Raw genomic sequence first — 12,416 nt, 5'->3', positions numbered from 1 at the left:
TCTATACCTGCGCCATTGTAGGCGAGGTGTCCGGACGAGGTTCACCAAACGATAGGGAGTAAGTGTACGCGTCCATCATTCAACGAGAGGGAACCCGCGTTTCGTCGAGGAGAGTGCGAAGTCGCACAAAAGAGCAGAGGACTGTGGTGGCGGAGATAAGTGCTACCAGTCTGTCCGCGAGCCCATTAGAGACACATGTGGCGTCGTCGGTGAACAACGAACTCGGCCCCTTTACTTCATTCCTCAAGATACGCGCGAGATGACACAGGGGTAGACAATTCTAGGAAGGTAGTACCGAAACAATGAATAATTTCTTTGTAGAAAGTGTTATACGCTGTACGATCCGTCATAAAGTTATTAAATATATATCGAGGTGTAGAGAATTGTTCATTAATCGTGTCTACTAAACGTGAAACACTTTATGAAAACTGATAGCAAGCCGAGTTGCCACAGTGTCATCCTCTAATTCTGCCGAGTTCATCCAACTCCGCTCGAATTTCCCCGCGCGTTAAGACACGTGCAACAACGTCTTGCATCGGTTCATAACCGTTACGACAGGAAGAAATAAAGAGAATGCACGTGGTAATGGGCGCCGTAATCTGGTCGCGACGTTCTGCGGTTATGTCTCGCGTTACGTTCCCTTTGCGCGCCGGATGACAATAAGAAAGTCGATACCCTCGCGGGCTTGGGTTATCTGCGCGAGGCTCTACGATCGTCCGGCCCTCCGCGACGTGGGTGCCGGCTCGTTAGATGCGGAATCTAACGCGGCGTCGCCCGGAAACTGGGAGAATTTAGTGCAACTCCCAGCGACGGCTACGTTACGAGTATGCCCCGTTATCAGTGGTGCCCACTTACACAGAAGGTATGCAGCCCGTGTTCGCATTGCGCATCACCGCCGATTGTATACGAGTCCCTGGAATCTCTCGATGCTAAGTGAATCTTAACAAAGTCGCAAGAAACCATCAAAGGCGAATTTAGACGATATTGTTCACAATCAGTGATCAATGATAAGCGAGATTATTTTACTCCAGATGCAAAAATTTCACGAATTTCAATTTTATGCAATTCCCGTTTACAAGTTCTTACAGATTTTCTATTAGTTGAGAAATAACTCTTGTGTAAGGAATTTTAACCATAAACTACTTCAAATGTTTAGCAATAAAAATAACTGTACGTATCAGCGATTAGATAAAAATTATGTCAGCAATGCCGAAGAAATATTTCAGAAATGTTAGGAAAAGGTACCCAAAGAATGCTACCACTTAGAAAAGTAGAATTTCCAATAAAGAAAACATCAAGTCCGGAGTGATGCACTCTAATCGGACTAATCTTTCTCTCTTTATCCTGAATAGTAAAACAGAATAGAAATGTTTGGAAGACCGTAACGAAGAGTTTAATTGGTTGAAAAGGGAATGCTTCTGGTTACTTGGCGCGGTCACCTTGTTTAGGGTTGTCCGACATCATAGCTGGGACTTTGTAAAAGATCCCACCACCACTTCGTGATAAATGACGTTCCAAAGGACCTAATCAGGCCCAGGTAAACCGACTATAAAGGAATTCTTTACATCGACAGCGACTTCTCGTTGAATTTACGACATGGTCGCAGGAATCTTTTAAATTTATCTTCGTAGAAATCTGAATAATCGACTCCCTCAGAGATTTTTAAGATGAGATACAAAGAAATCATTTATAGAATATTTTAATACGTAGAACAATAATTAGAGAAGAGTTTTCAATAAAAATAAGCTTATTATTTTATGTACATATTCTACAGTCGAAAGGAAGATCAACGAGAGAGATCGAAGTCGTTCACCCATAAAACAATAAGTAAATTCTTCTTTAGAAAATTATAACCTTGGCAAATGAACAGTAGAAACGTATAGTATCAAACGAGTGCAGTTGGTTTGAGAGTAACGGAAGGGTCGAAAGCGCACGCTACGTTCCCGGAGGCTGTCGATGACTCCATCGCTTTCGCTTGCGAGTCTTCCACCGTGCCGCGGCAGCGAGGAAGAGAGAACAGCGAAGTTGGAACACGTTCTTAGCATGGATACCCCTCCAGTCTGGCGCCAAGCAATAATAACTGTTCGCCCACACCGAGATCTTTCTCTCGCTCGGCCGTGTGTCGACGCTTTTTGCGAGCCGACCAGTCAGTCGCAGAATCCCCTAGCCGAGGTCTCGCAAAAAAGGTCCATCGGCCTGCGGGATCGATATCCGCGTCGACTAGAGCCTGGAAAATCGTTCACGGCAGCGACGCAACGTGTCGTGTTACGTCCACTCCGATTCACGGTACGCGCTCGTATGAATTTCAAATGCGAGTTCCTCGAGCAAAAATCATGAACCCCGAACAGCAGCGGTATCGGAAAACTATACTCACGGGACGTATGTCCGATGTTCAGGGAAGAAAATATTCGAATATTTTACGCTATTTGTCAGATCTGAATTGTAAAAATTAACAGATATTAACTGCGATTCAAAAAATTGAGATAGTTAACAATCGGAATTCGAACCTGGAAATGTGTGGAATTATGTAAACGCATCGGAAAATAAATGGAACATGTGAATGAATTTCGAATCGAGAGGAGAGCGAGACGAAAGTTATCGAATAAGCGGGTTTGTTGCCGAATACTCAAGGAGCCAATTGAACAGATCGGAATCGAGATAAAGGACCGCTTCCCGTTTTCAGCTGCCCATCGAAACCGGCAATAATTTCTCTCGGCATCGATCGATCGAATCGAGGATGATAAGAGATAACCTCCGCCCCTCGAGTCTCGAGGGTGGACAAGCGCGAAACTCACCCCCGTCTTCGGGTAATAATGATCGCCTGCGTGCACCGACTGCGGCTCGTGGGAGGAAGCACATAAATCGAGTATTCCTCCGCCTTCGGAAGGTACGTATGCCTAATCTCGTTTCGACATCGAAACTCGTTTCTCAACATTGCGTGGCAGATGCGAGCTTTTCCAGATGCCGGTTCGCGGCGTTCGCCGTCTCCTGGCCGCCGTCAAAGCGAGGAGGAGGCGAACGAAAATAATGGGATTAATTCGTTCAGCGAACGCGATGACGACACGTCGCTTAACTGTGGCGTCACGCCAAAAAAGCCACGGGAACACTCTTTTTAGCCTCCTGACGAAAGCATCGCGCAGCTACGCATTTAATCCGGCGATTCGAAATCCAGCTGGACGATAAAAAGAAAATAAGCTACCAAGTTTTTCTGGTTTAAATGCGGATGCGAGTCTTCTGACGCGTCGTATCGGTTCGGTATGGTAATATGGGAACGAGTCGAAACTCTTTTTAGTATACATATACTTTTTCGTATGATATACTTGACGCCAGCTCGTTTGAAACGAACAAAGAAAGGTCTTTAAGCATAACCAGTTCTGAAATTTAACATGGAAACTCGGATTGATAATCATTTATATCCAACTCAGAACTCGAGTTCCTAGTAAGAGTCGACGAGAGACGACCTAATAATGACTCAGAACCGGCAATAAAGGAAAGGGCCACAGCTTTTCGTGGTACGTGGCGAATCAGCCAAGTATCGCTCCCCTTTTCTCATCTGTGCAAGTAGGAATTAGGACCATCGCGTTAAGTTCGAAAGCAGTCCGATCGGGCGTGACGATTCCACCCCGAGTCATCGTGACTGGGATCATCTCCGCGTACGTAGCAAACAATGACGCAGAAACGACACCTGAACAGAGAGGCTGACTCCGTATTTTTTTTCGTACAGCCCGTCGACACGGATTATGATAATGCTCGTCGTTCTCTCCTCGTCCCGTTTGATCCATCGGCAAAGAGGGACGCGGGCCTGGGGTGAATTCCCGGCACGAGACGGCCGAAAAACAGGGGTGGTAGCACCCGGTGAGTCATGCTTCATCCCCCACGGAAGGGGAGGACGGACAGGCACGGCGCGACTGGTTGCCAACGCTCGCCACCGCCTGTAGCAGCGGATTCCCTTTTCGCGATTGAAATTATATTTCCCTCCATCTCCGGCCAGCACGTTCGGAGTTGGAAGCTCACTGTCGTCCAGCTTCGTTCCGCTTTCGTGGAAATCGTTTTAGTCTCCAGGACTTTAATTACGCGTGCTGGACGCTCCAAGTTTTGGGGGGTAGATTCTAATCGATAGACCGAACGCTCCACGAAGAAACGTTCGACAAAAATGCAGTAATATGTAGCTATTTACGTGGAATTTAATCTTTTTTCTTGTCATATTGACTATATATCTTGTGCGAACCACCCACGACAGAACTTTGAGAACCCAGTCATTTTCGTGCAACATTGTCCGTGGAACGAGGAGCACGAGGGGGGGAACAGGGGATAGCAGGTAATCACGCGACACCGCATGATTTACCGAGACAAGGAGAACGGCGAGGCGGAGTGATTCATAATTTATACCAATTCCGATCGTTCGCGATCGACGTAAAAAAGAAACGACACGTCGAGTCATAAATCCCATCGAGTAATTTTCGAAGAACGAAGACCCTTCGATACTGCGTACACGTAGTATATGTATAACGTGTATCCATCGAATCGCGACGAGGGAGGATCGATCGTCGCCAGTGTCACTTCCTCCTCCGATTTTGACTAACAAATTTCGGGGGCGAGTTTCGGGTGAGTTGGCCCTCAGCCACGCAGCTGGCGCTGAATCATCCCGGCCCTCGACCTGCAACCACGACGTTACCAAGGTTTCGGAGCGGCTTCCAACGACTTTTATCGCTTCCTCTTATCGGGCCTCGAGTTTAGGGAGAGAGAGAGAGAGAAAAAAAACGGCCCGCGCGCACCACGTCGTGAAACTGAACAGAGGCTACGGCCGGCTGACTTCCGTCTTTGTTGGCCACGGTGATAACCGGCCTTGGTAGCGCGGTCGAACCGAGCTTCGATTTATCTGTCGCACGCACCGACGAGAACACGATGCAGATAACGAACACGGTAATTAGCGTAATCTGTAACACAGTTTTTTCACCCTACCTTGGAACGGAGAACCGGGCGTTAACAACGGTGCGACCGAACGATTCTAACGAGGCAGGTCGTATAAATTCTGTCAATTTATCGCGTTATATTTCTAAGCACGGTGATCTTTTATAAGATTCAATCGAGTATTTGTTTGCGTGTTAGAAATGTGTGATGTAAACGGAAACGAAAATTAGATAGCAGCAAATACGAACGCAGTGTGCCTGTGTTCGAAGCGGATAGCCTCGGGGAAGAAACAGTAAAGCGAAATGATCGCATTATTTAAATCCCACGCTAAGCGTATCGAATATTGTCGTCTCTCTCTCTCTTTGCGCAACGACAGGCACCATTGATCGCAACGTTACGAGTCCATTACGATCGATGGTTCGATCGTCCGCGTTAAATGTTTATATCGCGGCAACGCATTTAAGGGCCTATGCATGCATGCATGCATGCATACGTACACGCCGTGGCACTCCGTCACCGCGCGCGAACCATTCGAGCAAGGCTTCAGGGCCGTAATTCAAGCAGCCACTTCAGAGCCGACAGAACAGGCTGCAACAATGGCCGTAACTGTAGATTCGAGGTAACTTTACACTACAGTCCATTTTCTCGTTGCCCACTTAAGCCTGCTGCCGCTGCTGCTGCAACGTTCGCGCCCTGCTCCCGGAGAAAAGGGTTCGCGACACGTGTTCGGATTTCCCTTAACGGCCGCAGCACGCTTCGAGGCCACCCTACGTGGCGATTGCCATAGGGTGAGACATTGCACCATGAAATCGCATCGCGACCTCTTAGATATCGTTAACGTTACCTTAATAGTACGAAACGATCGTGTGATTTCATTATTGTGGACGATAGTAAAAACAGTGTAATTAAAAATGCACTATCGAGGGTTTAAAGACATGGATAAAGGACCTTTTTTCGTTTCGAGATCGCCGTTGGAATCATAACAATTACGACCCGCCTCGCCGGAAGGAAGCGTCGTAATAACTTCTTACTGCAGCCTCGTGAAGATTAAAAGGAGGCGATGGAAGGAGTTAGGGTCAAGGTGAGATAAAGCGAAATTAATGGTAGACCTAAATCCTTGCCGGCGTGGCGGACCTCGGCGGAGTTCTGCCTCACGGCCGGAAGAAAGAAGCTCGCTGAATTATATGCTCGCTACCCGATGTAACGCGAGCATCGTTAATTTGAATTATTATTGGACGCAGATTCATGACGCGAGCGGCTCCCGGCAATTATCGCGTGGAAACGCATGACTGGAACTTTGCGACTCGAGATATGCTTCTACAAACCAGCCAGAGGGTGAAAATTGAAACCCAATCACAATATAATACGTGCACGTTTGTTTCGAACCAGCATTGAATGTAATAAGAAAATTGAACATAGTATAAATTGCGATAAGCATTCCATTGGTAGAATTCTTAACGCGCAACCGGAATTTCTCTTTTAATATTTATTTGCATTCTAGCATTACTAGGTACTCGTTTTTTTATGAAGCAACGTGTGCACGTTTCACACAGTTCCATGGAAATCGATGCGTAATGTCTTGCGTAGACGATTTCCATCGCGAGTGACGCGAGGGGAGAGGGATCGGCACGAAGATCGGAGCAAACTTTCGAAAAGTTCCCCATGCATGGCTGCGCGTTCAACTAACGCGAATGTTTTCCCATTAATAACGAACTTTGACGGTATCAGTTTCGAGCGGGATGAATTGTACGATTCGATTATGTAATCGAAAATCGAAGATTTAATAAACGCTAATAGACCGGTTTCCCCGGGCGATCAGGCGAAGTAGGGAAAGTTATTTCTCAAATTTATGAATGAATCATCTGCCAGTATTCTCGTGATACTGGTACAATGACCGACTTAACTCTTGGCAGGAAATCAAACTGAAGTTGGAATGCGTCTGTCGTTATAATAACTCACTTTTAAAATCGCGGTTATTAAACTTCTCATTCAACAGAATGATTCATGTGTTATAAATACATATAGAGAGATAGTAGCGAATGATTGAGTAACGATCACGCGAATCACGTACCATGCCCTCGTCTATCGATGTGTCTTCCTCGAAGTAGCACTCGTCAGGTTCATCCGGTGTCAAAGCGGTAGGAGTTTCCGGTGACTCCTCCTTGACGTCCTGCCTCCTCATCCAGTCCATTTTCGTACCCGTCTCACTGTCTGACCAGCGAGTCGACGGTTCCTCGCGCTATCAAACTCCTCGTTTTGTTCCCACGCACGGGATCACATGTCTCCCGGAGTTCGATCGGTCACGATGAATCAGGGCGAAGTGCCGCGAAATCAAACCACTGAAACGTATTATGACGGCCGCTTGTCCTTATCGTTTATCACGGGCCACGCTCCGGTTACGCGGAAGCCACTCCGCTAGCGGCTGCTGCTGACATTTGGCAAATGTCAAAGCTCTTCTAACCAGCCGTGGGCCGTGGGTAAAGTATCCGTGGCACTAACGAGGTATCGAGTTCTGCCCGCGATCGAATTCTTGATAGTAGCGTACACCGGGCCACGGATGCACGTGCACCGACCCTGTGTGCTTCGATAACCGCGGATCGCGCTCCAAAAAGTTACTTCCTACACTGATCGACCGATACCGTTGCTACTGAACTATCCAATTATCTTGCGTGTCTCGTAAACGTTTTTAAGAAATCGTATTTTCACGTGTAGAAGTCCTTCGAAACACTACGTCCAGAGATGTTGGCAGGGTTCGCAGAGATCTTCTCCGCGCGATGGTCGCGAGAGGGAAAGCTATCGTCTCCGGGTCGCGACACACTCCAATCGAGGTGAAAACTTCACACGCGATACGTCTCGATGTCCACGGCTGAAGGGAACGCGTCGTTAACGTTGAGCCTACCGGTGAGAGATGATTGCGAGCGAGAGACGAACGCGCGCGCAGTCTCGCATGTGCACACGAGCGAGCCACGGCGGCGGTGCAGCTGCAACTGTGTGTGCAGGCCGGGAATGCTGGAGGTGGTATGGAGGCGGCTCGGTGGACGAACTCCGTCTCGTCCCTTGCTGACTCCCTTCTCTCGTACAGTGTTTCTCTCTCTCTCTCGCTCTCTTTTTCTCTCTCTCTCTCTTTCCCTCTGTTTCACCCAAAGGCGCACCACGGCACCACGGTCTGCGTTCTCCCTCTCTTTTCGGCCGGCGGAGTCTACTTTCTCTCTTTGACGCTCCAAGATCTCGCGGTTGCTCACTCTCCCTCTTTTTCACTGAATCATCCGCCGCGTTTCCTCTCCCTAGCGCTCTTCACCATATTTCCCTTCCTCTTTCTCCGTGATTGCTTCTCGGTCCGTCATGGGCACAACGCATCTTCCATCCTTGTTCAGCGATTCGTCAGACGCCCGCGTTCGTCCTTCTTCCGTCCTCGATCCTCTCTCTCCCTTTAATTTCTTCTTTCTCTCCACCGCTGTGACGTAGTTCCGTCTTGGTTCCTCTGCTCCAGAACCGCTGCATGCACCTCTATCGGTGCTGCTGCTGCTGCTGCTGCTGTGTGCCCTTACGCCTTACACCGTCTTCATCCCGCCCTTTGTTGGCCTCGCGTTTTCCGTCTCCGTCGCGTTCGTTTCTGTTTCTTTGCCAACTCGCCCTCTTTCGCCTTCTCCTCCTCGCGACACCGTTGCCGCTCCACGACCGCACTGTTCCTCTTTACATTTCGTATACAGCTTCCCTGTCGCTCCGGCCGGTCTCGACTCTATTTCCACCGTCCTCCTCGAATTCCTCTTTTCATCCGTCGCTATTCTCTCGCGCTTCTGCTTGACCTCTCTTCTCGACGTCTCCGCCCGCGCGACCAGGACGAAAAACAGCGACCGTACCTGGACGGCAGCGGGCGAACGAGGAAGAGAGAGAGAGAGAGCAAGAAAGAAAAGACGCGTAACGAGGGTGGCCAGAAACGGGCTTCTCTTTCACCCGCTTCGCGGCCTGTCTCTTTTCAGGAGCAGCATCCCTGTTCCCGTTTCTCTCCCTCTCGTCCTTCGCCCGCCCCCACCAACCGATCATTCGTCTCTGTTCGACTCTTTGGTCGCTCCCCCTACGCCGGTTCCATGACCCCTTCCCTTTCGCGTGGAGTCGCTACGAGTTCAGGGACGATCCGTTTTCAGTCGAGACCCTGGATCTAACGCCCCGAGGGATACCAGAAATAGCGAGTTTCTCCTAGCGCCGGGAATTTTGTTTTTTTATGCCGGGGCTTACGGGACCCGGATTCTCTCGCCGAAACAAATCGTTGATAAGCTCGCGTGGAACAGCTCCTTCCGACAAGGATGATGTTATTCACGGAGAACGCGAAAGATTACGTCGATGCGATGGAAAGTGGACGCTGCATTTTGGATCTCGTCCAAAACCATATCAAAGAGCTCTCGACTCGCTGAAACCGGAACTCTCGTGAGTGGTCGATGACGATGGACTTGTGAAATTATTATGCAATTGTAACGTTTATTATTTTGTAATATTTTATTTCGCTTGAAACAATGAATATGTTTCATGAAAGTTCATTTTTGTCCGGACGCATACATCTCCTAATTGGATGTTTATCATTTGAAATAATTGAGTTCAGGCTGGAAAGCAGGGACATAGGGGAGACGATAAAGTAGAATTCGAATAATCGATAGTACGGTTCACCCCCTGTGAATTCGTGAAACGTTACATAAGCCGCGTTTCCGTGAACCGCGCTTCGTTTGATCGTAATGAACCACGGTACATCCCTGGTCTCGGTACCATCGTGGAACGAAGTGGGACAGAACAAGGAAAATGGCAAGTATACCATGATAAGAGCTACAAGACGAGAAAAGGAGCAAGCCCGATGCTAAGAACATGGACACTCGAAGAAGCTATACACGTTGAAAAAAGATGGGAATAACTTACGGGACGAGGAAGAATGCCGCCAGTATCGTAACTAGCTGCGAACTTATTCACTATACTCTTTTGATAAATACGAAATAATAAATAAGCATCTGATGGCTTGAAAAAATATTTTTTAAAAATAAAATAAAAACAGAGTCAAAGGTATTGTTCATATTTTGCTATTTGAATTTTGTATATCTTATAATTATGAGATGATTAAAAAACCAATTGCATGGTTCATAGAAATTCTATCGCAATTAAGCTCTCGCAATATAATCTTGTTTAATGAGACATTAACTATTAAAATTGTAAAAAGAAAGCGAGGCACCTTAAATAGATTCAGCCCTGGCGAATCACGAGAGAAAGGGAGAGACGGAAAGGAGAGACACGTGATGCTGGAACGTGTGTTAGTTATGGGTTGCCCATGGCAACCCACGCGGCTAATGTACGCGGGTATAGGCTGCGCTCGTTCAGGAAAATGCTGTCTATACATATACATACACGTACACGTATAGTAATAGTAACGTAACACTAGTAACAGCGTACGTACAGTAGAGTAGAGTAGGTAATACCGTACCCGTAGGTTGTACTACTACTACTACTACTACTACTACGGTTCCACTACAATGGGAAACCAGGAGGTCACGTCCACGTTCACACACGTGGTCGAAGTTAATTGATTTCGCCTCCGCGTTCGTTGCCATTCCATGATGTTGCCAGTCGACCGGAGCACACGCGATCAAACCGCGTTATCGTCGCCAACGCGACTGACCACCAAACGGAAGGGTACCAACCCTGTACACAGAGGGATGAAACATCGGAGCAATATCGAAATCGGTATTTAAACGACGCTCATGTTCATCTTCCTGGACAGTTATCACTCTTTCAATCTCTAGGTTTTCACTCCCGATATCAAAATATCGAGAATTTTCAGATTTACAACTGCGGCTCAACTCACTTGGCTCGGTACCGTTTCGAAATGAAGTGTAACAGATTAAAACAAGAATTTGAATCTTACTATTCCTAAAATAAATCCGAGAATAAATGAAGTTCAAGTCATCTTTTAATTAACGCAAAATGGCCAATTTACATGAATGCTCACGTCTTTTGTAGTTCGTTAGCATCGACCGGCAGGTAATCACGTACCGGCTAATGAGTTAAGTTATCCGTGTACAGATAATCGTGCTCGCACTCGATCTCAGCCGCGCGAAGAATTCGGAACCGACGCGCAAAACGGAGTAGTAGAATGCGAAGTCGCACCGGCCGATCGCGTCCTGACGCGGCGAACTCGTGCCGCGTGCACCAATTAACAGTGCTTCGCGGTCGTAATCTGGGATACCGCGGTGCATGCAAAATTCATTCAAATGCAGTCGGTCGTGCGAGCACGCTCTCGTCGTCGCGTCGCCGGACACGAACGATCGTTATCGCTTGATTATCGGTGGCTGGGAATAGCGGTTTCCCGAGAACCATACCGCGGTTGGAAGAAATCTCCTGATAATTTATAATGGAGTTTCCTGTTCGCCGTTCGATACAATCGTTCGATTGTCAATAGCGATTCATAAGAGAGATAAAAGGAACAATCGAATATTCATAAAATCGTTGAGATACTACGAACATTCCATTGAATTTTAAAATCTGAGTTTCAACCTTTTAAGGAATACAGCCGTGTCAACATGATGGATTCATGTGCGGGGTTCTACTCGGATATTTTGTACTTTCTTTCATTTCAATTTTCTAATAAATATTTGGGATTAAAATTAGATTAAAAAATAAAGAGATCGTCACACACACAAGCTTACGCTTCATTACAAATCGCATACGAATTTCAGAAATTCAATATTTCGTGTCCCATACGATATTTAATCGTATTTACATTACAAACCCGTTAAACATTAACCTAATTGATCAATAACCAACTTAAACCTGTTGGCATGTCATTAGAAAATCGTATCAGAAGAAAGCTATCGCACGTTATACTGTCGCGCGTACAATGAACAACGGGCCCATTCCGCGGCGTTGCATTATCCTGAAAACGCAACCAGGTCACACGGACACGGCACGCAAACGTCTACATGGCAACGAAGCAACCGATCGGCGAAGAAAGGAAACGCGGAGCGAGGCACGGCGAGCGAGCAATTGTGCATTAAATTGAAACAGGCCACGACTGGAAGCGTTCCCGTGGCATTATACGCCGTCCTCCTATGTGGTTCGCGCGTGCATTCGCGACGCAGTGTACGCGCTCGCGCGTCGATACGCGTAAGTCATGATTGCCGGTGTTCACGGAACGTCATGCTGCCCATTAAACCCCACCAACGCCGCGCCGAGACAAGAGTTGAATGCACCTACAGGGAAGACCAACCTCGCGTATTCTCGAACAATCTCCCCGGCCTCGACGCCCGGGCATATACGCGTGGGAGTTTACAAGAAATTCGTCGCTCGGATGAGGTAGGTGCGAACGAGTAGTCACGGTTTCGAAATCTTTAACTCTACTGTCTTCCTCGCTATGATATGTGCTCTTAGTATTTGACTCTTCTCAGCAACGGGTCTGTATCGAGCGTGCGTAGCTGTGGTTGTCAGACACTAAAAAAATTCCTTGCATACTTTTCAAAGGTGTGAGCTAA

General features: G+C 47.4%; 1 protein-coding gene across 3 annotated transcripts in view; it reads right to left on the bottom strand.

Moving 5' to 3' along the window:
* LOC108626451 (amyloid beta A4 precursor protein-binding family B member 1-interacting protein) overlaps window positions 1-12,416 on the bottom strand; it is a 122,791-nt gene that overhangs the window by 46,930 nt on the left and 63,445 nt on the right. The window contains exon 1 of one of the 3 annotated variants that reach the window (XM_018027111.2): window positions 6,983-7,906. The exons of the other annotated variants lie outside the window; for them this stretch is intronic. Within the exon in view, the coding sequence (XP_017882600.1) occupies window positions 6,983-7,102 (120 nt within the window). The 5' untranslated portion in view covers window positions 7,103-7,906. Of the gene's footprint in view, window positions 1-6,982; window positions 7,907-12,416 lie in introns of those variants that run through there. 3 annotated transcript variants of the gene reach the window in all.

The sequence above is a fragment of the Ceratina calcarata genome, unplaced genomic scaffold (assembly GCF_001652005.2).
Source record: "Ceratina calcarata isolate Rehan_Ccalc_2016 unplaced genomic scaffold, ASM165200v1 scaffold40.2, whole genome shotgun sequence".
NCBI classification, from domain to species: Eukaryota; Metazoa; Arthropoda; class Insecta; order Hymenoptera; family Apidae; genus Ceratina; species Ceratina calcarata.
The sequence above is the reverse complement of the archived record's forward strand: the minus strand, read 5'-3'. Positions and strand labels throughout refer to the sequence as shown.